Genomic DNA, 27,365 nt, shown 5'->3' on the forward strand with positions numbered 1-27,365 from the left:
TGCGATTTACGGCCGTGACATTATCGTCGACGTTTCATCCGGAATCGCTGTGGGCCCAAATTCGCCGGGAATGAGAACGCGGCACGCCGTGGGCGGTGTGGAATGGCGATGGCATCGGCGGCGGTCGCTTGTCTGGCCGCGTCCGCATTTTCCTTTTCCTGCGCCGTCACGTCCGCACGGGCAGGACGTTTTCTGCACGATGTGCGTTTGGCGGTTGAGCAAATGATAATTGAAATATGCAAACCGGGTAGGTAAGTAGAAGAGGAATGAAGTCTGGTTGATAAGAAAAGCAAATACTCTCCAATTACATCTTCAGCTCTCGTTTTTTGCGTAACAAATTCACAAAGTACTAAGATTTCAGGTAATGACCTTCGTTGAAAAGTGCTATTCTGCTTATTTGCACACGTGGACAGTACTCTTCTGAGCCAGTGGTGGAAAGTCTGCATTCCTGTGGCAGGGATGAGTCTTTCCATAACAACACCACCACTGTTGACTTCCCCACTAAGCGGCAATAATTGTATCAACCAGAGACGAATGGAGGGCTGAGTCAACCCCTGTTGACCTGGATTTGTACTCATGAGTGTGCAATCGTAAGCCATGTTTTCTACTGCTGCGCCGCTTAGCCCGCTCTTGCTCAAGGTTAATTCTTAAATTATTAGCTTCTGTATTCTGCTAAAACAGCGGCAGCATCTTTAACAGTCAGCATGACGAGCTCACGCACCAGCACCTACTCGGTTCCTGGGAACATTTGTGAAGGAGGTGGTGAGCGGCGGTCGGGTGACCTGCCTCTGAGCGCGATTGCCATGCGGCCGTGTGGTGGTGCTGCTGCAGGGGACATTGTCAGAGCAACTCCCGTGTGATGTGAAGCAATCACCAAAGACCGCCACACGTCAATCGTAGTAGAGGGCTATTGTTTGCCAATGTCACGTCCAAAATGCCAATTCTGAAAATTATCCGTATCTGAATTAACAACAAAAATCCCTCTTCTTCCTTTGTATGGCCATGCTGGTTCCCACCTGGAGGTAAAAAAAAAAAAGACCAAACATTTATTTCAACTCTTCGGTCTTTCCGTCACAAAGGGAGGTAATTGTATCTGAATGGGACCTCACCTGTCTCGCGAAATGAAAGGACTGACGGACTGAAAGACGGTCGACAGCGGGACTGTGATCACGCAGAGGGCCTTGTCGTTTGAGTGACAACGAGCGAAAGGTGGCCCTGGGCGCTTGCATGAAAGGAGGCGGGTGCGGTTGACCCCCCCCCCCTCTTTGCCGTGTGTGTCGCGGTCACCCGCAGCCCCGGTGGCGAGCAGCAGCAGCAGCAGCCAGTTCGACACCTTCGTCAAGACACCGGTCTTCATCGTCGTGGTGGTGGTGCCGGTCCTGCTTGTCGCGATCGTCATCTCCATCGTTGTCTACTGCTGCTGTTGCCGCAAGCGCAGCAGCCCCGATCCGTACCAGGGCGCCACCAAAGGTGCGTCAGCCGTATGAAGTCACCGAGAGTGCGCTGAGCCTAAGTTGTACGTACGTACGTATGTTGAACTTCTTTCGTACCGTACGTAGCCAATTGTGCTAACCGGAGGTGCGGAGGAAGGTCAACAGACTGAACACAAAAATTGGTTCCAAAGAAAAATGCGTTTTCAATCCAGATTTAAAAGTGCACAGAGTTGACATTTGCATGGATTTCACGAAGCCATTTGCTGCACTTTTGATGATGAAAGCGGAAAGACTACTGACAGGCTACAGTGAACGAAGCATGATATCGGAATTGCTTCTGAGGTGTTTCTCACCACATGCAATTCACTATTTGCATTTGAGAGCTTATCTTTTAATGTTAACGTCTGTCATTTCTTTTTTTGCCAGATCCTTCCTTCACATTCACTCCAACAGGTGAGGTCACCAAAAATATCCATTTCCCTTTCCTTCGTAACTTGGCAAACTTGAGAGGCTCTTTTGTTGCTGAATGTCACACCATGACCCTGCCAGCATGCCCTCTGACCCTGTGGTGCTTTGGCTTGGCAGCGAGCGAGACAGCTGCGCTTGGCTTGGCCGTGTCGACGTGTCACTTGTTCAATTGATTTTTTTGTAATGTTTCTCTTCAGTGAGTGTGGGTTTTTTTGTGTGTCCCCTTAGTCACCTTTAACCCCAAGGACGACACCAGCATGATGAGCAATGCGAGGTAAGCGGTCTTTTTTTTTGTGCTCGTAAAAAAACACACAAAAATTGCACCATTGATGAAAAGTTCACAAAACGTCGCAAGTTTGTGAATATTACACGTGCTATTATGCGTGCTATTTGCACATAGCAATGGTTTTCTTTTGTCCTGCATTTAAGGACACAACACTGTTATATGTTTTTTTCTTTTGTCTCGAAAACATCAAATAAATTCTGCTCAAATGTTGCCAAAATCAACAAACAAAAATATTGGAAAAAAGTCTCGGTCACCCACTCCTCGTGAGCCAGCCACTCCATTACAGCCTTGGCCCAGAGTGAGCACCTTCCCCAGGCTGTCTGGGCCAGAAGTAGGAAATGTTGTAAATGAAATTCTTGTTCCATTTATGCGCTGGTGATAAATGTTGGGACGGCCGTGGGGCTGGTGTTCCCATGACGATGCGCCATGGCGGTAACCGCCCACAGCTCTCCGTCGGCATCAGCCCCCACACCGCCACCACAGCACAAGTTTTGACTGAGGAGAAAAAAAAAATCAAGATTACACATTTTTTTCTATTGTTAAAACCCAAAATGAACATTATTTTTGCACATTTTCCTTTAATTCCCAATGCGATGAAGCTGGATAGACCCACCGAGAATTACAGTACCTTGTGTGCAGTGGTTTACATCCTCCAAAGTTTTAAACATAATATGGCTAATTTAACAATTGGACAAATGAAAAACTAAACTACCACACATGTCCAACTATTAGAATTGATGTTACGTTGTTCATTTATTTTAAAAAAAAATTCATATTGTGGTGGACGACGTGCTGTAGTTGCTAATGCTTACAGGACTCAGACTGCGAACCCTCGTACAAACGGGCTTGGTAGCTAGCACACTGACTGATAAGGCTGCCCAGCTGCCCAAACATCATTGCCCTCTTTCCCGGGGGTTGTGCAGTTTTCTTGGATGATGGCGGGGTCATGCGAGTAATGGGATTTTTTCTTTTCTTTTAACTGGCTCAGATTTCCTTCCCATTTTTTGCCCTCTTTGCGCTGCCGCCTGCTTGTGCAGTTACCCGCCTTTCGGAGGTCCGGGGCAGACGTGGACGGAGCCGTGGCAGAACGCCGCACTAAATCAGAACTCGCCTAGCCAGGCAATCCCGGACTACTGCAGGCCAGGTGCGGTTGCTGAGTGCAGGTGTCTTGCCGAGGGAAGGCGCGGGGTGGAGGTTGCAAATGTGACCGTTCAAGATTGTGGCTTGAGTGAAGTTGTGGGTCGCTCTTTGTTTACTCCTGTAATTGTCTGTTTGTTATTTTTGTCAACTTGTCATGCTTTGCCTGCGGCTACCTGAGAACACAATGCATCTCTTGTAAGAGCGGTCTGGGTTAGGGTTTATCTCAATCATTGAATATACAGTACAGATATACGTGTTAGTAGAATTTAAGAAATTTGTTTATTTATCACCTAGAATATGACAAGTGTGCATATTTAGTCAAGCATTGTGAATGGATAATGCTATGTTTTATGTATGTTGGCTTGACTGCATTGTAGCTACTCTCAAATCTTTACAAAAACATGTAATTTGGCCAGCAATCACATGGTAAATTATTGAATGTCTTATGAGTGTGGTGACCAACAAAGAACCAAATGCAGAAAGGGCTTTCCTGCAGATGCACGGATGAAAAATAAGAATAGGTTTATTCCTTTCTGGCAATAAAACAAGGTGTTCAGATGTTCAAACACCAAATAGTTACATTTTTCAAGGAAAGTCTGTATTAGCCACACGAACATGCAAACAAACATGCTCTGATAATATATGCAATGTATTTGAAACTGATTGGCCTACATCAGAGATGGCCTTCTTTATGGCCTAGTCTCACCAGTGTCACTGGCTAATACAAACTTGATTCTTTGCAAAAGATATCTATTTGGTGTTTGAACCGCTTAACACCTTTTTTTATTGCCAGAGAGGATAAAACCGATTCTTATATTTTATACTTTGATACTGGAAAAAAGGTCCCACGATAGATGCACACATTTTGGATTCTTTTGCAGTCACCACGAGTCCCTTTTTTTGGTTGCTCTTTTCACCGTAATGTGTGCACTTTGAAAATCAATTTTTGAAATGAACCACTGAATGAGAAATTGTTTATTAATTGACAAGAGCAACATTTACATTTCCTGGGGGCCTTGCTGGGACACGGTCATAAATTATTACCCCCAAAAAATTGGCAAACATTGTACAAAGCGGTAATGAAAAAGAGATAATGGCAGAGAGGGCCCCATTACTTACCATCAAGTGGCTGACATCTCTTTAGTGCTGACTAAACACCTCCACCCCCCCCCACTCCTCGTCCACCCTCTCTTCCCACATCGACGTCATCGCTGCTCGTGCCGTTAAGCCGACCACCTGAGCCCGTTCCGGAACCAGCTGGAGCAGAAGGAGACGAACCTGCACCGACCTCGCACCCCGGAGACACCCGTGTATCGCGAGGTGGAGCCAGCCCACCAGCTGAGCGGCACCCAGAACTTCCCGGGGCCCAGAATCAAAGAGTGCCAGGTGCCAGAGGCCACCCCAGTGGAGCTCGCACATCTGCGCGTTTTTTTTTATTGTTCGTTCGCACTCGTGCTACGTGCAAAATCGGCTCGGTTTTTGTCGTCGTTTTACAAATGCATCTTTTTTTCTTGTGTTTCAAGTTTCAGAAGCTGAGATTTCAGCCAGTGTAAAATGTAACGACAATTTTTTAAAAAACTATTTTTTATCTTACCAGATAAGGCCCACTGAGCGAATTGTAATTTGGCCAGCCTTGGTGGAAAAGTGCAGCCCCACTGTTGCGTGAACCAGAGGTCACTTGAAGGGATCTCAGAAGCAGTTCTGTAATATCCACTTCCGTGGGTCGTTCTGGAACATGAAGGGACTGCTTTGCGAGAGATCCGATATTTAATCTCATTGTGCGATGCCGTGCAATTGGGATAACATTTGGGGAAATAACAATATCGGAATCAGAATCTTTATCTATCTTGGAAAAATTTGATGAGCAATGGATCTCTTTTTCACAGATGCTCAGTGGTTTTCAGAGATGTCCAGTAGGACAGCTGCATACACTCGCCCACCCTGCCCACCCAGCTGCCAATCTCTCCACTCGCCCACTCGGCTGTTGACTGACGGTCTGGCTTTTGCGTTGCGATTGTCATTCACTCTGCAGGTCCTGGGCAAGACGTCGGCGTATGCGGCCTCCCCGCCGGCGCAGGCGGCGCTGTGCAACAACATGAGCAGCACGGCGCGCGTCACGGACAAGCGCACGCACAAGCAGCCCTTCCTGCCACGCGCGGACGGCTTGCCTGGCACCAAGAACCACATGATCGAAGTCACCAAGCTCAACAACGGTGAGGGAACTGTGACTGTGCTTATCGTTGCATCAATCAACTGCTGGATGAGAGTCTTCCCCAAGCTGTGTGGGCCTCTGGGGGCGGGGTGCTCACACGTGAGTCACTGTGGGTTGGTGAAAATGGGCAGCGTAGACGTCGGACCACAGAAGTACAGTACAGCAACGGTATTTGCTGCACTGCCCTCTGTTGCCAGCTGAGCCCCACAGCAGCCTATAACAACGTCTGTGTTTATGCCTGTATATCCAAGCACAATCAACCTTGTTTAGCTTGCAAGGCCTCAACGGACAGGGTGCATTCCAGGTGATTCGGTCATTGGTATCATTCCAGGAATAGTAGTTACCCACCAGCTGGGTGGCTCTGTGATTGGGGCACATGCCTCACCATAAGAAATCCCAGTTGGGAGTGAGCTCAGCCCATCTTACCTCCATTATAGGCACATAAAATAAGTAGAACTTTGGGGGACAGCAACAATGGGGGTCAAAACTGATTAACTTACCCATCATAGCAATATGGAATTCGCATTGCAGGCTCTGGGCTGTAAATAAGAAACGAGTAGTGTTCCATGTTCCTTTACACAAACGCGACTTAGATTTTTCAATTAATCAATAAATCCTCACTGGCTGTCCAAGAATCCAGAGGGTTATTGCTCTAAATATTTGGCTAATTGGTTTTTGGGTAATTTTGTGAGTGAAGGAAATATATGTTCCCAGAGAAAGCCAATGCATACGTGGTGATGGCACTAAGAGGCTACACAGATGGGTTAATGAACCCCCTTGCCACACTTCCTCTTGCAGGCATCAACTTATTTCACGTCACCCAGTAAGTGTGCACCTCACGCACGACGATCCCATCTCTGTGTGATCCAACAACCTCCACCCCTAAGTTGCTGTTTTACAAGTGTACAGCGTGACACGAGGCAATACTGATATTTAGCAACGTCTGTGTAAGGTGAGCCACGTTTTAATGACTCTCGTAGAGAATTTACAGAATCGGTAGCCGTGACTCAATTTCTAAATTTCACGGAGGGTCGCAGCTTTTGCCTCTCGAACGGTTAAACTCTCTGCCTGAAATCTCCCCTCCATGGGGCGGCCCGGAGCGGTGGGATTTTTTTCTTTCTCATGCAGTAGCAGCAGTGGCGGAGAGGTACAGAGCAGCTGTGTCCTCTGCTCCCACGCGGAGAATTGCCACTTGCCAAGGTGACCCGTTCCACCGCAGCACCGGAATTCGGTACATCGGCTCACCGGAGCCCTTGTAGCGAACGTTGGATATTTATTCTGTTCCCGAACACCGAACTGTTTAATCAGATCATTTATGGGCCGTTCTCTCTGTCCATTGAGATCAGGACGGGATGAGTGAGGGGCCTTTAATTTTGACTTAACGGTATTGAATGGACACATGCTATTATAGCTCTGGTTGAGCCACAGGTGTGAATGTCACCTGGATATGGGCACATATTGTTACTCATTAACTCTAATTCCCAGCTTATCATGCCACACACACACAGATCGCGCGCCTCCTCACAATGGCAAACCCCAGAGTGTTATGGCGCAGTGCACCTCTTAATAGCTTCGTCAGTCTGATGCCACAAGTGAGCAATGCGGCAATGCTGGGGGTGGCGTGTGAAGGATTTCCGACGTGGAGCATGTGGCTGGCTGGCTGGCGCCCGCTTGCTCGCGAGAGCGGGCCCTCTTGGGAGCCACCGCCGTGCCGGCTGCGTTCGCGTGCTCACAATGGGAGCGCAGTTCAGTGGCGGCAAGGTGTGGAAGTGCGACTTCCGTGTGTGTGAGCGCGCGTGCGGGCTAGTGTGGGGGGTGGTTAGGCGTGTTTGTTTACGTTCGTGGGTGCTGACAGCTTTGTCGGTTGGTTTGTGTGCACAGTGCCGTCGAGAAGCGATGTTTGTGTGCTGTTATTGCAACTAAGTGAGTCTCTTTTAGAATGGAAATAAATTATGCGTTTTCCTTTTTCGCTTTCTTAGCTTACCCTCCCTTTGGGGGAGATATATAAGACTGTGACACGAACATACGCACGAGTCCAGGTATGCGTTGGCTCACTTGACACGAGTTGGGGTACACCGATTCGACCTTTTATTCAACGAGTGAGAGGTCTCGACTGCAATGATGAGATCGTAGCCTGAAGTCTGACATTCTGCCACCCACTACAATGGCAGGATGGTGACCTTGATCGCTCTGCTGCGGTCAATAAAGTCGCGCCTGTCAAAATACAACGCCGGTGTGCTCCAACTTTTTTTGTCACGAGTGTTCATATATTGACGGCAGTGTGATTCCTTTTGCGCATCTGTGTAGTTGTGCGCAGACATGCGTCCAGTATTTGTGCATGTCAAACCTAAAAACGCGTTTGTCTGAACAATCTGTTGGTAATTTTTTTTTTCACGCGGCTGTGGGTCTCTGTAGTTCTTGGTATGTGCCCTGTGGAATTCAGCTTGGTAGAATTATGCTTGAGTACTGAAGGTTCGCAAGGTCATTAGGACCATAAGTAGCTTGTGTACGCGCGTGTTTTGCGTGCGTGCGTGCATGCATGCGTGCGTGCGTGCATGCATGCGTGCATGCATGCGTGCGTGCATGCATGCGTGCTTGCGCGTGGGCACAAGACGGATTAACGGTAAAGCGTGCAGACACTTGGACCAGACGGTGACTGGGCCTAACTTGTCCTTGAAGGCTCAAAGTCGATCTGGGATTTGCTGCCACATGGGCCTATGAACAAGAAAGAAGAAAAAACAACAACCTCCTGGTTGATAATTTGCTTTTAGGATTAACACCGCCTGTAATGTCCCCTTCCAGCCACTCTTGTAGGCATTAACAGGAAGGCAAATATGTACCCTCTCCAGCCTCACCACTTCACTGCCAACGACAACCAGAGACCTCTTTTGTCTTGCAGCAGTCCGTGCGCGGATTTCATCCCGCACCCCCACCGCCCGTCCCCCCCCCCCGTCACTGCCTGACTTTTAAAAAAGCCATCACCCCTCACGACCTCTTGACCCGCTGGCTTCTGGCCCCCTTTCTCTCGTTCTCTCCCTATCTCACCCCCCCCCCCACCGCCGCCACCACCCCTTTCTCTCGCCAACCTTCACTTTTAGAACTCGCGATGACGGACGGCCGGGGGGAGGCGGTCGCCCACCACAGCACCCCTGAGCAGAGCACCATGGGCTCCCACGCCAGCTCCGAGCGCAGCAGCTCATCAGGTGAGACGGCGGTGACGGGGGGCAGGCTGGGCCGCTTCGTGGACGAGGCCAAGAGAGCTGCGCGTCCAACGTCGTGTGGCCGCGGGGGCGTGAGCAGCACAGCTTCGCGTCTCGTTATTTCTCTTTGCGCACTCTGAAGTTCTCTCTCCAAGGTCAGGTCCATGGCTCAAGCTGCCACCTCTTCGTCCAATCCACTCCCTCCTTTCTTCTACCCGCAAACACCACACTCTGCACGAGCGTTCACGAGTCACAACGATGACCCCGTTGAGGTCAAACAGGAAATCGTGGACAAAAGTCAGTCCGCATATTTTTATTTTCGCCATCAACCAATAGGTCTTCCGGACTAATGTTTTTAAACAGGATTTGTTTAAGCAGGAAAATAATCTGGTTCAATGTGTTGGGTCTCATCAGTGGGAGCAGGCCTGTTTAACCAATGCTGTCATGTGACCAGGTGTTACAGAGGCTGGAGCCATCAGCGCTGTCTAGAAACTCTGCGTGCACAGCCGCAGGTTATTGTGGGTAAAGGATATAGATAATTATTTAGATAAAAATCAGTCTTTACTCATAAATAAGTGTATAAATTTCGATTTAAAGCTTTCGTGACTGCAGGGATTCATCTTCTTGGTTCTTTCGGTAAAGTCACGTAGAATAGAAACAATAAAAATAATAAAATAAAACATAATAAAATAATTCTCACGACGTTTCGGCCACAACGCAAGCAGCCATCATCAGACAGACCTGGTCTTCACCTGATGACGGCTGCTTGCGTTCTGGCCGAAACGGTCTGTCTGATGACGGCTGCTTGCGTTGTGGCCGAAACGTCGTGAGAATTATTTTATTATGTTTTATTTTATTATTTTCATTGTTTCCGTTCTACGTGACTTTACCGAAAGAACCAAGAAAATAAGTGTATGTTTATTTAAATTATATTTAGATGAGGTTAGCTGAGGTGGGTTAGCCCTCACCTTCATCAACAAACACAATCTCCTGCTGTCGAGCTCTGCCCTCAGCTTTGAAGAACGAAACATTGACTCTATATCCAGTTTATATATCTTTCATTGTTGACGACGACGACGACGATGGAAAGAGTTGAGGAGTGGATAAAGGTCCTCAGTCGAGTAGTGAAGTCCTGTTCAGTTAGATTAATTAATTAAATTTTGGTGAGGTAGAGGAGAAATCTGGCTGTCGCCTGATGAAGCTAATTGTATTTACTGGCGAAACGTCGTACTCAGATTGTAAATGTTGTGGCTTTGCTTTCCAACACACCGGTGTGCTGTACTAGTATACTACACTATACACTACACTACACACTAGTGCTGTACTAGTGTAATGCGGGCGTAAGCGACCTTCCGGAGGTGACGTCACGGGGGGTGGAGTCATGTGACGTGGGGGTAAGGTTCGGGGCTTTAAGCGGGTAAACCGGAAGGGGAAGGTAGTCGGGGTGTGAGCGGAAAAGAGTGAGGCCACGCGGGCAAGTGTGGAGAGGGGGGGGCGCCGACGGCGATCGGGAGCCAACCCCGAAGATAAGAGGAAGCTGCGGAGTGGTGTGCAGCTGGGGAGGAGACAGCCAGGAGGGCTGCGTGTTAGAGGCAGCGGTGTGGCTGCCAGGAGGAGCTGCGGAGAGAGAGAGAGAGGGGGCTGCTTGTTAGAGGCAGCGGTGTGGCTGCCAGGAGGAGCTGCGGAGAGAGAGAGAGAGAGCAAGAAGCTGTGAGAGCTGCGGAGGGAGAAGAGCAGCAGAGAGTACAGCCAAGGGGGGCTGTGTGAGAGAAACAGCAGCGGAGCTGCTGTTGTGGATCGGGCCGACATTGGAGTCAGCACCGTGGAGAAGCTACAGAGTAAAGACAGCCGTGTGGGTGTACAGCACGAACCGAATAATAAAGGACACTGAGCCAGACATCGTGGTCCAGTCGTTTATTACACTGGTGTCGGAAGTGCAACGGCATGTCGAAACAAGTGAGGAAGAAAGTTAATCCGGCGCCTGCATCGGCTTCTTCGTCCGACGACGACGAACTCCCTCCAACCGCGGATCCTGTTGGGGTGGTGGAGGAGAGCCCGGCTGAGGCGACCACGGGAACGGGTGTGGAGGATGTTGGCGCGGTGGCGGGTCCGTCGACATCATCAGACGCGGATCAACGATGGCAAGCGATGGCGGTACAACTGGAGGCACTTCAGGACGTCCTGGCGCATCTATGCCATCTCGTCGCGCCAGGGACGATGGATGATGCAAGTGGTGCTCCGCGGGCCGCCACGTTGCCTGTCCTGCCGCCGCCATTGCCCACGCGGCAAGAGGCCGCCATTTTGCGCGCTCCGTGGCGCCAAACCGCCATCTTGGCCACGCCGCGGGCCGACGCCATTTTGAATTTGCCATCACAACCACCACCATTGGAAGACGGCGGGAAGAGGAGTCGGAGTCGCCACCTTACAACAGTTAAAGAATTTTCCGTCGGTGGGGACTGGAGCGCGTTCGCCTGCCGCTTCTTGGCGGCGGTACGCACAGCAAGATGGACCGATGCGGAGGCTTTGGAGGTGTTGCCGACTCTCCTGGACGACGAATCTGTCCGATTCTTCCGTTCCATAGCGACCGATAAGAAGGCAACTTTATGTGGTGTTTTTCAAGAAATGGCCGATGCTTATGAGCCACCAGATGATGCGCATCGGCGATTCGCCCAACGACAACGAGCACCAGAGGAGTCGCCCGTGGCGTTCAGGGGTGCGGTGCTGGAGCTGGCCATGGCAGCTTATCCGGAGACGCCACAGGACCTGCTGGAGCCTCTCATATTAGGGAAAATGTTGGAGCTGTCTCGGGATCTAGGGATCCCCATGCCTGTGTGTGGGCATGAGAAGCTAACTTCCCGGATGGCTGCTAAGTGTCTCGATGCGCAATTCAACCTCCGTCGCTGGAAACAAGTGACGGCGTGGACGGGGGAGCCCGTCAAAGAAGAGGAGGCGCTGGGGTGGAACCCTGCGCAGGCCGTCTATGTTCCGGATGACCGGGGCCCTCAACAACTGACGGCCGCCTCCGCTCCATGGACGGGACGCGGCGGGCCGAGACCGCGCGCGGTGCTACCAGAACGGGGCCGTCAGGAGGCGAGGCCTGCGCTTCGGCGCAACGAGGCCGAATGTTTCCGCTGCGGGCGTAGGGGCCACTACGCCAGAGACTGCTGGGCCCGCTTCCCGGCTCCGCCGCAGCAGGAGGCCTCGGCACCGGTCAAGTCGGCTAAAGATCCTCCGAAACAGGCATGTCGGCACGCACCAGACACTCGGCAAGGCTTTCCACCTCACCCACCACCTGTGTTGCGCGATCCTATTGTTGTTGTTAAAGAAAGGCCATCGACGGGGCCTTGTCATTCAGTTACGCAGTGGCGCAAATTGGCACGGAGAGTTGTCGCGGCCGCTACGGGTTCGTCCACTGTACCGGGGTCCATACAAGGTGTGGACGTGCGCATTTTGGTCGACTCGGGCGCGTCTGCGACTATTATATCGGATGTCATTTTCCATCTGTTGGGCATTCCGTCGCGGGCTGTGCGTCCGGTTTATGGGTCGTGCGTCGCTGCGAACGGGGGTAGCATGGGTATCGTGGGTCAGGTGGATGCTAAGATATCTATTGGGGATGTGTCGGCCTCGGGTGTTGTGTTGATATCGAGATCTTTGGCGGTTCCTTGTTTGTTAGGCACCGATTTTTTGGCTAAGATGCCCATTTTGATCAAAATCAATGAGAATTGTATTGAACTGCCGGGGGGCCGTCAAATCTCGTTTCTGCCGTCGCCCTGGGGGCGACCTGCTTCGGCCGTACAAGTGCAGGCGCTGTCCGTCGCATCTGTGGACATCCCACCTGGTACACAGATGCTTATACCCTTGCGGTATCGGAAGCCCCTGCCTGATCGGCTAGGAGCAGTAGGGGTCTTGTTGTCACCGTCCGCCACGATAACAACCGGGTTGGCGTTAGTGGGGGCACAGACCATCGTCCGGCCGGATCAATTACCGTTTTTACAGGTGCTTAATGCGGGGGGAGAAAACGTCCGTGTCCCGGCCGGTACGGTTGTGGCACATGCCACTACGGCGTTTGCGACCCATGATTGTCCACATAGCCGGGGAGTTGTTGCTGGGGTTTCCGAGCCAAGGAGTTCGGATGATCGTTGGGTTGCTCAATTATGTGACGAAAATTCTTCCCTGTCCATGGAGCAACGTGGTGCGCTGCGTAAATTGTTGTTGACATATTCCGACGTGTTCAGCTCCGATGATTTGGATTTGGGCCGCACTTCCTTGCTTTACCATCACATTGAGACGGGCGATGCTGCCCCTATTCGATTAAATTCGCATCGGATGAGTCCTGCGGAGCGAGAACACGTACGGGGGGCAGTGGAAGACATGTTGGCTGCGGACATTATATCGCCATCTAACAGCCCATGGGGCGCTCCAGTCGTCTTGGTTAAGAAGAAGGATGGCAAATTGCGATTTTGTGTTGATTTCCGCAAATTGAATAAGATATCGGTGGCAGATGCGTACCCCCTGCCGCGTATGGATGACTCCCTCGACGCATTGTCGGGGGCTAAGTTCTTTTCCACACTGGACCTCTCTTCGGGATTTTGGCAGCTTTCCCTTGACGAGTCCTCACGGGAGAAAACCGCATTCCGTACGCCGCAGGGGTTATTTCAATTCAACTGTCTCCCGATGGGATTGAATGCGGCCCCTGCTACATTTCAAAGATTGATGGAGCTCGTTTTGACGGGGTTGCAGTGGGAGACATGTCTTATATATTTGGACGATATCATTGTCTTCAGCCGCACATTCGATGAACATTTGACGCGGCTGGAGACAGTGTTCACGAGGATGCGTTCTGCCAAATTGAAATTCAAACCAAAGAAATGTCACCTACTGCAACGGTCCGTCCGCTATTTGGGGCACATTGTGAGCGCTGAGGGAGTGTCCACGGATCCGGAAAAGACGGCGTGCGTCCGGGATTGGCCGACTCCGGCCACCGTGGGGGATGTTCGGCGGTTTTTGGGATTTGCCTCGTATTACCGAAGATTCGTGCCGGGTTTTGCGACGATTGCGAGGCCTTTGCATCTCCTTACGGGTAAAGGACGGAAGTTTGTTTGGGGACAGCCGGAGGAGGCGGCCTTTCGGAGTCTGCGTGATCTATTGGCCACGGCCCCAACATTGGATTATCCCGATTTCGATCACCCATTCATTCTTGATACGGACGCGAGTGACACAGGTATTGGGGCGGTGTTATCACAGTCTAAAGGGGGTGTAGAGCGTGTCGTGGCGTATGGTAGCCGAGTCTTGTCTCCTGCGGAAACCCGCTACTGTGTCACTCGCAGAGAACTATTGGCGGTTGTTTTTTTCCTACGGCAATTTCGACCATACCTCTACGGTCGTTCTTTTATTGTGCGTACGGATCATGCGGCCTTGCAATATGCCCTTAAAATTGACCAGCCATCCGGACAGTTGGCACGTTGGTTGGACACGCTACAGGAATTTTCCTTCCAAATTCAACATCGGAAGGGAGTGCGCCATGCGAACGCTGACGCACTTTCCAGATTACCGCGGCGCGCCCCTTGTAAATGTGAGTCGGGGACGCATAGGTGTTCGCCGATTCCAAACCCCCCTCAGCCGCTCACGTTGGCCGTCGAGAAGTCGGACACTCCGATGGAACCGGGTCCGGCTGACGGGGTTTTGAATCTGCCGCGGTCTGTCTGGATCCGGGAACAGATGATGGATGAGTCATTGGTGTCCTTGCGGAAGCGGTCTGCTAAGGACGATGGGAGTCCGAGTACGGCTGTGGGGCCGCAAACCGCTCTCCGAGATGGTCTGCTTATGTGGCGGGAGGGGTTCCAGGAACGTTGGCGCCTGGTGGTACCAACGTCCTTGCGGTTCGAGTTGATCAGAACCCTCCATTGTGACACTCTCTTACATTTAGGGGTGCAGAAGACCTTGTTGACGTTGCAACGTCATTATTTTTGGCACGGCATGGCGACAGATGTCGTAGGGCACGTGCGCGCGTGCCCTGCGTGTGCACAACGTAAGCCGCCGAAACATCCTTACGTGCCGCCTCTCCAGTCGATTCAGGTGTCTCGAGTCAATGAATTGGTGGCACTGGACATATTGGGACCTTTTCCACCATCGGCGAGGGGTAATAAATATTTGCTGGTAGGGGTTGAGTACCTCTCCCGTTGGCCGATGGCCTGGCCGTTGCCCGATCAGTCGGCCGCGGCCATTACCGACGCCTTTTTGTTTGGGTATATTATGGATAAGGGGGCGCCTGAGAGACTCCTCACGGACCAGGGCAGGAATTTCTCTTCTAAATTATTGGCGGAAGTGTGCGCGGGCCTTGGGACTAAGAAAGTACGGACATCCCCATACCATCCGCAGACGGATGGTATGGTTGAACGGCTGAACAGGACATTGTCTGCCATGCTTTGCCACACCGTGAGTGAACAACAATCAGATTGGGATCTGCACATCCCCGGGGTGCTTTCGGCGTACAGGATGACGCCTCATGCGGCTACAGGATATTCGCCGTTTTACCTTATGTATGGTCGGGAAAACGTGCCGCCGGTGGATGTGCAATTGGGAACTGGGGTGAAGGGACCTCGTAAACCACTTCCTGAATACATTCAGGACACGGTTCGCCGAGTCACGGAGGCGCGGGAGAATGCCCGCGTGGCTACGGCCAAAGCCCAGGCCCGGAACGAGCGATATGCGCGACGGTCTGAGGGGGAGTGCCCTTGGAAGGTTGGGGACCTAGCCTGGCTTCATTGTCCACAGGTACGTCCGGGGACCTCGCCGAAATTGCACAAACCCTGGCATGGTCCCGTACGCCTCATTGCGGTTCCCAACCCACAGACAGCACGCGTCCAGATTGGGTCTCGTCGCTGGGTTGTGCATACGTCGCGCTTGAAACCATATGTTGCTCCCTTACATGATGCGTCATCCCCCAATATTGCCTTGCCGGGGTCTGTTGCTGCTGACTCTCCCCTGCCTGCGTCCATTGATCTCGCTGGAGCGCCTGTCGTACCTGTTCCAGACAGGCCGGCCGTGACATTGCGGGGGACGAGGGGCCCTGCTCGGAGGACGCCTGCCAGGTCTGCGGGACCTTCGAGCCCTGCAGCCCTTCCGACCCAGCTGCGGGCACGGTCACAGGACAAGCCCAAGACTAACTCTTTAGGGACACGGGACGTCGGTGGACTTCCAGCTGCGACAGGGGGATTACCCCCTGTCATTCCTCGACTTTCATCGCGTTCCCGTTCTGCGAGTGGGCCGCCGACCGTCCGGGACGGGCCGGCGACCCGCACACGTTCCAAATCGCTTACGTTTCGTTGATTGTTGCTGTCTTGTTATTTTTTCTTACAGTTGTATTTATTGCATGCTTTTGTACGATCGTTGATGTTCATTGCGTTGTTGTTGTTCTTGTTGTTACATTATATGCTTAGTGTCCTTTAGGGGGGGAAGCTCGTTTCGCCGCATTACGATTTGCTATTGGTCAGCCGAGGTCGGCTGGGATTTTTCTACGGGGGAGGGTGGTGTAATGCGGGCGTAAGCGACCTTCCGGAGGTGACGTCACGGGGGGTGGAGTCATGTGACGTGGGGGTAAGGTTCGGGGCTTTAAGCGGGTAAACCGGAAGGGGAAGGTAGTCGGGGTGTGAGCGGAAAAGAGTGAGGCCACGCGGGCAAGTGTGGAGAGGGGGGGGGCGCCGACGGCGATCGGGAGCCAACCCCGAAGATAAGAGGAAGCTGCGGAGTGGTGTGCAGCTGGGGAGGAGACAGCCAGGAGGGCTGCGTGTTAGAGGCAGCGGTGTGGCTGCCAGGAGGAGCTGCGGAGAGAGAGAGAGAGGGGGCTGCTTGTTAGAGGCAGCGGTGTGGCTGCCAGGAGGAGCTGCGGAGAGAGAGAGAGAGAGCAAGAAGCTGTGAGAGCTGCGGAGGGAGAAGAGCAGCAGAGAGTACAGCCAAGGGGGGCTGTGTGAGAGAAACAGCAGCGGAGCTGCTGTTGTGGATCGGGCCGACATTGGAGTCAGCACCGTGGAGAAGCTACAGAGTAAAGACAGCCGTGTGGGTGTACAGCACGAACCGAATAATAAAGGACACTGAGCCAGACATCGTGGTCCAGTCGTTTATTACACTAGTATACTACACTATACACTACACTAGTATACACTACACTATACACTACACTATACACTACTATACACTACACTACTATACACTACACTATACACTACACTATACACTACACACCGGTGTGCTGTACTAGTACACTACACTATACACTACACTATACACTACACTGTACACTACACTACACACTACACTATACAAAACACTATACACTACACACTAGTGCTGTACTAGTGACGAATTGGCCACGTTCTGTTTACGTGACAACCCTTACTAGTTGGCTGTGTCGGGTGGTGGCGGGTTTTAACGACACAACATTTAGATATTTACGCGATCTAACCCAAAAACCTCTATTATGGATGATATTGGTTGCGAAAGCCTACGTGCTAAACAGAGAAGGTGAAGTTTGTATGGAGACTTTAAGGAGTACCACGATCAGACCGCCGTTTGGGTCAATCCACTGCTGGATGATGACCTCCCCATGCCTTACAGGTAATGGGGGTTATTTGACCATACCTCAGCATGCTGGTCAGTGCGGGTTCATGAAGGTGGGCAGCATAGACCGGGGAGCATAGAAAATACACAACAACGACGGATGTTTCTGCAGTGCGCTCAGCTGGCGAGCAGGTAGGCCTGCAGCAACCCGGTGCATGTGCGGGTCACCCATCAAAGCACTGTTCAGGCTCAAAGCTGCTTAGCTCTTAAGATCTAACAAGATCAAGTGCATTTTGGGAGAATCAGCCACAGGCGAAAGTTATTCCTGACCATCCAGAAATCTGCAAACATCGCAGAAGAGAAATCGCAGCCACACGAACGGAGGAAGTCACATGGCGTCGTGCGTGCACGTGCGTGCGTGTGTTTGCTTGTCCCGGCAGCGCACTCGGGGAAGAGGAAGAACGCGCGGACACCCAAGACGGGGAGGCAGGCGGTGCCGGGAGTTGCCGAGCCTCTCCCGCCCCCGCCCGCTCTCCCGCCGGCTGAGCTGGGCCACGCGGGGCGAGCGGCTCAGGCAGAGCACGAGCGGTGAGCGCGGTGACTCTCCAAGTGGCCACTAGGCCACTCGGCCATTACTTTGTACCGATTACCTTTCCTATAGCTTGCAATCCTATCGTATTTTTGTGTTGTTTATTTTCATTGTGCTTGTGACAACTGAACGCGTGCCCGTTACGAAGTAAACGTCGGTCGCCGAACGAAGGGGGGGGAACAGAAATTCCCCAAACAGCAGCCCTGAGTTTGATGCGACAGGGCCGAGTGAAGGGGGGAGAGGTGGGCTCACTGCCCCACCCAGGTGGGCACCACGAGCGGGTGGGGGGGGGGGACATGAAGGTTTATACAACGAGTGGAAAAGGGTAAGCGGAAAGATAATTAACATACTGGGGGAAAGAAAGGGACGGGGAGGTTTTGTATTATTGTAACTTTATGACCCGCCTCTAAAGAGCTTCATAGCTCATCGGATTTCTCCTGGATAAATAAATATTCCGATTGTGTAAATTAAAGGCAGCTCTCATGATCTGTATTCGGTTCTTGAAGAAGGACCCAGCACATGGAGAGAGCTGTGCGGCGCAACCACTCGCGGCACGGCCGTGAAAACCCCACACAGTCGCACAAATTAAAAAGAAAGCTTCTTGGGAGTACGATCTCTTCGCTCCTATCTTGCTCGTTGAGAATTGCCCAGTTCGCTTCTGCTCTCACACCTCATTTGCTTTCACTTGGGCAATATACAAGTGGGAAAAATGTATACGAGAGAAAGAGAGAAAATACACGGACAAATATGAAGATCCCCCCCACCCCGCCAACCCCTGTTTTGCCCTGTGGAATACCGTGGCTTGTACAGCTGGCTAGCACCTGTTAAGGCCGGCGTGGCATACGAGCGAGTGGTGTGGATAGCGCCATCAATGCACAGCTGTCTTTGTCTCCCCCGTGTATGATCACATCGCCGCTCGAAGTACTCAGATTTAGACCCCGAGTCCACCTAGGGGAGAACGAGGCAAGCTTGAGATGCGGAGTGCTTCTGGTGCACACAAAGACAACTATTCCTCGTGTAGCCTTTAACAGGCTGTTGGGGCAAGTGCGGTTCGCAAGCTCCTATTAAGGCCAGCACAGCACATGAAGGGGTGGGTGGGCCAGCACCACGCCCGGCCACCTTTGTCTCCCCAGTGCTGATTTTTATACACCGTTCCAGGTGCTCATTTAAGGCCGGGGTCGACCTGGCGTACGCTTGAGCACACGTGAAGTGAACAGTGAATAAAACCTGTGTGAGGACGTTTTAAAAAAAAAAAATAGAGAAGAGAAAATCATGAAAGAGCAATGCTGGACTTTAATAATAATAATAAAAAATAACGAAAGTCAGAACAGCTTTGAAAGTAATCTGAAGTGAAGTTCGGTTCAGAGCTCGGCTGATTTGAGGGCAGGAGGGTGGTTGGTGTCCGCCCTCGTTTTTCTCAGATTTCTCAAGTTTCCCCCTCATGCAGGTTCCATGTGGCTTCTCATAATAAACAATGGCGACGGGTGGCTAGAACGTGGCAGTATCATTTTTACAGCGCTTGCGCTTGCTAACGAAACAGGTCTGGACACTGTTGTCGCTGGGGAACTTGCTTCTCCGCCGCCGTTTCGTGCGTCCGCCCACCCTGTGGCAAACTCGAAATGTTCGCAGCTGCTAACGGTCGGAATGGCATCGCATTCCCCATACCCAAAGCATCTGAACAACGCTGTCTTGATGGAGATTATATGTTGACGAGTTTCAAAAGGCGGTCACGATCAAGAGGCGAAACTGACGAGTATCGTGGTCGTGCGCCGCCTTTGCCCCTTTTGGGGTGCTATTTCAGAGTGGACGAAGGCAGCGGGTACCCGCCCGAGCGGGTGTACGAATACCTGCAGCAGAACGAGGAGGAGCACGATGAGGATGACGAGGAGGCGGACGAAGAGGACGACCTGGTGGTCGATGAGGGGAAGGCGCGTGGGCCCCAGCAGTACGCGCACGCGTCGTACAGCCTGCAGTCGACGGCCCCCTGCTCGCCCGCCAGCCCTGAGGAGCGCAGGCCCATGATCCAGGCGCACAGCCATGAGCCGCCCGGCAGAAGAAAGAGGGCGGCGCTAGAGAGGGCCGCGCGGTGAGCTGGTGGCATGACCTAGCAAAAACAACAACAACAACAACAGTCTTCACACTGCGCCCGAAACGTCGTGATTTAATTCAGTTGTTTTCATTTATTTAATTAGATTTTTTTACCTACGTGACTTTACCGAAAAAAACCCCAAAGAGTATGAATCCTTGCAGTCACGAAAGCTTCAACTCAAGAATGAAATAGGTGTTAAGATGTTCTAACACCAAATATATACTTTTTTACAAGGAATCAACCTCTTAACACCTGTTTTATTGCCATAAATGGTAAAACCTATTTTTATTTTTCATACTTGGATACAGGTATAGATATATAGGTCCCATAGATATATCTTCACACTGGCATGCTGGGATAAAATAAAAAAGCGACACTAGTATTGCTTCATTCTTATGCTTTTTTTCAGTTTTTCCTGCAATTTTTTGTTGTTTTGTAGGCACTACCCAGGACGCCCACTGCTCTCCGCAAGGTCCCCTTCACCGCCATGCCTGTATGGATACATCACGGGCCCGATGCCCTCCGATCTGGAAACGGAACCGGCGGAAGAGGAGGAAGAGGAGGAAGAGGCGGCCGTGGCAGTGGTGTCGGCAGGGACCGTAAGCGTGTATCCCAAGGCGGGCACCGTTGGGGCCGCCCGATTTGATGCCAAGAAGCTGCTGCTGAGCCTGGAACACACGTCGGTGTCCAGCCTGGGCGACCCCGAGAGCTCCCTGGCGGGGTCCATGCTCAACGGCTGGGGTTCCGCGTCTGAGGGCGACGGTGACGATGAAGACGGCGGCGGCTCGAGCGATGGCGGCGGGGTCGGCGGGGTCGGCGGGGTCGGCGGAGCGGGCGGCACGGGCACCGGCGGGGCCTCCAGCGACGGAGGCTCGAGCGAGAGCTCGTTCCGCGTGGACGCCGACTTCGCTGACGCGATTGCGGCCGCCGCGGAGAGCGCGGGACTCAAGCTGCACCACCAGCACGCCGTGGCGCAGGCCGCACAGGCGGCTGCGATGGGCGTTGTGCAGCCCGGAGCTGGCGTGCAGCAGCAGCAGCAGCAGGTTGCATCCTATACGGAAGGTACTGACTGCCCCCCACCTCCACCCCTATCCACCCCTGCCAAAACGCATGGAATGTTACAAAACAAAGCTGCCGTTGCTTTTTTGGAAAAACGAATTGCCGTGGAGTATTTTGAAAAAGGGCCGCTTGTTGTTCCGGTCCCGTGAAGGTGACACACGCGGCAGGTGTGCCTACGGTGTCTCCTTGCCAGTAACCTTGAATTTGATTTCCATTAATGTTTTCATTTCATTTTATAAACGTCCCCCGTGGCAGCTATAACTGCAGCAGTGGCAACGAACACACATTTGCGGCTCCCCATATGTCTGCAACAGACTACACTTTTATGAGTGCGCACGTGCGCATGTGTGTACGTGCGCACGCATACGCCCTTGCACATTAGGAAGAGGCTCACACTTTGCCCGCTGTACACAGCTTTGCATGAGGAACACATGTTCAACAAAAAAAGGAGTCGTAATTTTTTTTCCATTTCACCAAAAAATTATAACGTTTTTGAAAATATAATTTTCAAGACCCTGTGCCAAAAACATGGGCAGGTGGAGCCCAATAAACAGGAAGGGGTGCTGTGAGACTCTGTGGCATAAAACTCATTGGTGCGTAAAATGTCAGTGTGTCTCTCTGGCACCTGTCAGACTGTCACGTCGCTTACAGTCACATTCCCGTTTGCTCGCCTTCTTTTCACTTGAAAGGAAGATGAATAACTCTTTCAAGAAGACGAAGAAAGAGGAAGATGGGGGAGAACGAAAGAAAGATGAATGTCTCCATAATAAAGCTTACACACAATTCCGGACGAATTTTCCCTCCATTTAATCTCCGGTGTGAGCAATGAGATAAAGAATTCTCTCGACGTGTCTGGTAGATTTCTCAGCGCGCCCCCATTGTGCACAGGGCGTCCATCGTGGAAAGGTTTTGCTGAAGCTTAAGGACGGCCATGAGAATGATGTTCATGCCCCTGGTGAAAGAGTCAATCAGTTTTAGTGTCTGGCGACCGCTGTAAATCTAAAAAAACTTGGGAGGCCTTGCCTGATGGCTCACTGATGACTAATCATGGTTGCGTCGTTCTCTATCTCTCTCTGGTATGTGTGAATAAAACTGACCCCCCTCCCCCCAGATTTTGCGCTGTACAGCCGCCCGCACTTCCCGGCGACAGGAAGCCGAGCGCTGCCCGGAGCCGGAGCCGCGAGCTTGGGACCCGAGCGGAGGTCAGGTGACCCCACGGGGACCGTCAGCGCCGGCATCAAGTGTTAGGCCCCACACCTTGGCCGGTGAGGGCAGCCCCCACGATGTTCGACGGGATTTTTTTTGTATTTGGTTTATTGAGATATCAACGAGGTTAACTGTAATTCTAGATTTGAAGCTTTCGTGACTGCAAGGATTCATATTCTTAGGTTTTTTCGGTAAAGTCACGTAGGTAAAACATCAAAATTAATAAAAATAAAATAAAATAAAAATCACGACGTTTCGGAGGCAACACAAGTCTCCGTCATCAGGTGGGACCGGCTGTGACGGTCCCACCTGATGACGGAGACTTGTGTTATTTTTATTAATTTTGATGTTTTACCTACGTGACTTTACCGAAAAAACCTAAGAATATGTTAACTGTAATATTTTACAGTCCTTTTGCCAATCTGCTGCTGCAAGAAGGCCTCCCCACGCCGTGTCGGCCGTTGTTGTTGTTCGACGATACTTGCTGGTCAGCACGGGTTCGCGAAGGGGAGCGTCCACTCACCACTGATTTTGATTCGGGACGACGGGTTCTTCTTAGCAGAGTGTACTCGCCACTGTCCCTCTGCACCACCGCTCCACCCTGTTGATGAACATATTTTGGTTTATGCCTTTTCATTGGACTTCCACCATTTTTAAGGTTGGCTTGATGAATAAATTGTTCAACAACTTAATTGAAAGTTGACTAAGTTAATTTTCAAAGCACTTGTGTTAAGTTTGAAACTATTTGATGCCTGAATTATATAAATAATATATTTTCCTATTGACTATGGATCATTCCAAACACTCATCATTATTATAATTTGCTATGGATCATTCCACTCATTCCACTGGTCAACACACTTTTTCTGGCATAAGGTATTCCAACGGTTTCAAGGTAATGTTGGGGTGCTGATTCCAAATCTGGCATCAGTTTTTGTCTATCACATCAGGTTTTTGAGATATCAAATATTGCATTTTTAATAAAAACTGCAGAAGAAAAATATAAAGAAATGTGGATATCTACATAAAATGATATTATAAACACACCATCCTAAAAATACAGCACCATATTTTAACACTAAAGCAGTCACTGACTCACAACAACTTGCAATCATAAGTGACAGAGTTAATTTCGGGTAAAATCAATGAAAATGGGGTATGCATGCCGATAGCATAAAATGAGATGTGATAGAGCAAATCTGAGATCAGATTTGGCATCAGCACCCTGAAATTAGTCTAAAACAGCTGCAAAAGTCCAGGCCAGAAAAAAATGCTTTTTTTTTTGTTGACCAGTGTTATTATTAGTGGTAATAACCAAACATCCGAATGTGGGACCCTCGTAAAAAATACTGTTTAGTCTCAGTCAGGCCTTGCCAGGGTAACCAGCATTATTATTTAGATAACATAAAAACAAAAAAAATAGTAATAACTCTTTCCATCCATTTATTCTCCTAAATATAAATGTTATGGGAGTGGTGGCGCAAAGGTGTTAGTACACTGTGTTAGTTGGATTCCCAGCCACGGCTAAAATCAGTCGTGAGTCACATCTCAACCGTTTATGGGTCCCGACTTCACCAATCCACACTGACCAGCGTGGTGAAGTATATTCCAACAATCCTCGTGACTGACACCACAATGGGAGGCCTTCATCCAGCAGCGAATTCACAAAAGGCAGTCGGTTATAATGTTGTAATTTATATATAAGCCGTGTAACAAATCTGCGTTTTGTTTTGATGCCTTGGTATCATTTCATCGTTATTCAGGCGCGCACCCACTTCTTGTTTTTTGCCACTGAAGGTGGTGGAGCTGATGGAGTAAAGCACAAGTTGGGCCACGGTGCTAACCCACCGTCCCTCCGTCGCGGTACGGCGGGCCCTCAAGCCTGGGCCTAACCCCCCGCCCCCTCGCCCCCCCGCCCCCCACCCACCACCGCCGCCGCGTCTCACTCTGCCGGAGCGCAGTCTCTGGAAATGATCGCCATACGGAGAGAGAGAGAGAGGTTGTTGGAGCAACATCCCGCGCTGTGTAAATTTGACTGTAATTTACTATTATAACTCTCGGTGTTTTAATACGAAGAATAGTCACCCGTTCCCTTATGTCCCACTCGTTTTTTTTTCTTGAAATTACAGTACTTTTGTAGTGTTTTTTCGATTAAAGTTGGTTTCTTTCAAACAAGTCTGAAAGCTCTGCAGACTAGAAAATGCACTGTGAAATAAAATTGGTTTAAAAGCACAAAGACTAACAAGTAATGTTTATTGTATCTTTGATATTGACTTTTGCTACTTAATCTTTGAAAACTATTGAATGATTTGTTTTTGTTTCTTCTGGGAGATGACGAGGGATATGTTGGGAAGATCCCTTTGTCCGAGAGGCAGTTGAGTTTTAAACGATGGTTACTAGACTGCTGATAAGTTGGTTTTAAGAAGCACACAACACAAAGAGTGTTCTAATATTTTTACTGTTATTTTAAAAATATAATTTGTTTTGAAGCTGCGTTTGTTGCCTGCTACGAAGGATGTACGTCTCCTAGTGGTGCCGCTGTTTAGATTGCTCATATTTCATGTTTTACTTTGTCTCTTTATTAAACAGACGTACTTATGCCTAGACTGTGGTTTGAATGATTTATGTAGGACCAATGTTAATGAACGTTATTGATTAGTTTGAACTTTTTTTTGCTCTTTTATTTTAATGTTATTTTCCGTGTGTAAATGTTCAGTATAAAGCACAAGATGATACGTCCTCTACCTGTTTTGTATAGGTTGTGGCAAAGCTTGATGGTTGGTATTACTGGTAATGTCGATGCTAATCCATTTATAGGTTTAAAACATTACAAAGCTTCCAGTGCACTCTGTTACACCCTTAACTTGACTACAGAGGACCCCATGGTTTCGCAAAATGAAACCCAATCACCTTTTGGCAGTTTTTTCCAAATTTGTTCATAACATGGACGTTGGCTTTTCCAAAAACATGGGGGGAGGGAGGGGGTGCAAGGGGCCATATAGTCATTGTTATGGTGGAACCGAGGATTATACATTGTGTACATCACGCTAAGGCTAATAATTTCTAAACCACTCAAATATTACCTCGTGACTGCTCATGTAACGTGTCTGACGTTCAATAAAACACAAACACGCACGCACGCACACACGCACACAGACGCGCACGCGTTGAAAAATGATCGTCGTAACAAAAAAATTACAATTTAAAAAGCTGCAATCGTTAAATGGTCTGTTATAAAAATGCAAACACGTCGCTGTGCAAGTGTCATTTAAGCTTCGGTGAATGCGTACGGTAAAGTCTTGGTGACTCTGGCTGCCATCCCATCCCCGAGTCCGGCTTGTACTCCCCCCCCCCCCCCCGAGGAGCGAGTCTGCCCCTCTCCGTGTTCGTGCATCAGCTGCCGCCGCTACCCCCCCCCTCTCCACCCCGGTGTCTGAACCTTCCTCGTTTTTATTTATGAAACCGGCACGATCATAGCAAACACACTGCAATCTCGCGTATTCTTTCTCCTTGGAAAAAAAAAATGTTCTCTTTTCATACTAAAAAACAAACAATTAATAATAAATGTCTGTGGAGAGTGGCTGCTTTGTTGTTGTTGCATGGCTGCTGTTGAAACGCGAACGTCGGGCTGCGCCGCGCGGGGTTTTTTATTTTTACTAATCGGCTTCGCGCACAACGCACACGGGGGGCCCAGCGATCAGTCGTGCATCCCGGCAACGTGGGACACATGGGGGGGGGGGGGGGTGGTCGAGGAAGGTTGTAGCAAAAAAAAACACAAGAACTCGGTGAATCTTTGTCGATTCTAAATAAGTATTATTTACAGCCCGTTGGTGAATTCACTTGCCAACTTAAACCCTCTCGAAACTAAACAATTAAATTTTTTATTTTACCAAGTAAAGCCCACTGAGCTATATAGCTCTTTTTTTAGAAGCGACCTGGTCACAAACGATTCCTCGATGGAGTGGTTTCGTCGTTTGGAAATTTATCGGAGCCAAATAATCTAAACGCGTGTTTCTAAATGGTGGAGGGGAAAACTGGAGGACCCGGAGGAAAATCCATGCAAACACAGGGAGAACATCGTAAAAAAACTCCAAATATACAAATATACAGCAGGCGTCAAGGGTCGGAATCGAACCCACGACCTCCTGGATACCAGACGAGGTATTTAGTTTGGCTTGGCCCAATACTTCACCATGTTAGTCAATGTGGTGGGTTGGTGTTGGCGAGCCTTAGGGTTGGTAAAAAAAAACACTTGCCACTGTTGTGAGCCATGACCGGCAACCAGAGGTCGCAACTGGGTACTCGATACCCGTACCCTACCCGATACCCGGCTACCCGTACCCGGCCGGGTACGGGTACCGTTTGCGACCCTGGTGCGGCCGGGTACGGGTAAGGAATCAAAACCCGTTTGCGACCTCTGCCGGCAACCAAATCGAGGTCCCTAGATTCATAGCACGGTGAAATAACCACTGCGCCACTGCTCCCCGTCTGGTAGATGCTGCTACTAATACGTTAATGCCCCTTGTTTATCCGGCAAAGCTTCACCGAGCCTAGGGACCTTTTTTCAGGAGGGTTTTACATTGGGATGTTTGGTTAATTCTATTGAGGAGTAGCAATGGAAGAAAAAAAACCTGGGTGTGCAAAGAGAAAACCCATTTATGTAGTGCCACCTTGTGCCTGTGGCTATATCACCTGTTATTAAGAGATGGAGTGCATTCAGGGTGATTTGTTTCGTGGCCCATACCAAATCTGTTACGTGGGCTTTCTGACAATGTCAAAGCTTCACGAAAGAAAAAGAACCTTGGGAAAGAACAGGCAGGAGCGCACTCTCGTGATGCTGCTGTGATGTTACTTCTAATTGTACAGTTCAGTTAATTTATTAGGTATAGCCCTGTGAGCCATTCGGCTCTTGAATCGGGTGCAATCGTAACAAACACAAACATGAACAAGAAACATCTTAAAGTGACTACGCGCAACAGAAACATCCAGGAGAAAAAGCACCGTATATCAATGCTGTGTGCAAAAATCCCAGTGGGATGCAAGTCAAACAATAACCATAAGACAATTTAGATTAAAGTTATCAGTCTAACTCTGTACAACAACAAACAAATATGGCTAAACCAAAAC

General features: G+C 50.2%; 1 protein-coding gene across 1 annotated transcript in view; it reads left to right on the forward strand.

Annotated features, from left to right (window-relative positions):
• The window catches only part of LOC144932748 (roundabout homolog 1-like), a 159,215-nt gene extending 133,405 nt beyond the window's left edge, over positions 1–25,810 (forward strand). The window contains exons 18-29 of the mRNA XM_078857151.1: positions 1,294–1,470; positions 1,860–1,886; positions 2,130–2,175; positions 3,225–3,331; positions 4,556–4,713; positions 5,360–5,540; positions 8,638–8,742; positions 17,736–17,883; positions 19,686–19,970; positions 20,413–21,035; positions 22,144–22,297; positions 24,036–25,810. Coding sequence (XP_078713277.1) covers positions 1,294–1,470; positions 1,860–1,886; positions 2,130–2,175; positions 3,225–3,331; positions 4,556–4,713; positions 5,360–5,540; positions 8,638–8,742; positions 17,736–17,883; positions 19,686–19,970; positions 20,413–21,035; positions 22,144–22,280 — 1,994 coding nt within the window. The 3' untranslated portion in view covers positions 22,281–22,297; positions 24,036–25,810. The remainder of the gene's footprint in view (positions 1–1,293; positions 1,471–1,859; positions 1,887–2,129; positions 2,176–3,224; positions 3,332–4,555; positions 4,714–5,359; positions 5,541–8,637; positions 8,743–17,735; positions 17,884–19,685; positions 19,971–20,412; positions 21,036–22,143; positions 22,298–24,035) is intronic.
• Positions 25,811–27,365: the final 1,555 nt, after the last annotated feature.

This window comes from Lampetra fluviatilis, chromosome 5 (assembly GCF_964198595.1).
Source record: "Lampetra fluviatilis chromosome 5, kcLamFluv1.1, whole genome shotgun sequence".
Classification (NCBI taxonomy): domain Eukaryota; kingdom Metazoa; phylum Chordata; class Hyperoartia; order Petromyzontiformes; family Petromyzontidae; genus Lampetra; species Lampetra fluviatilis.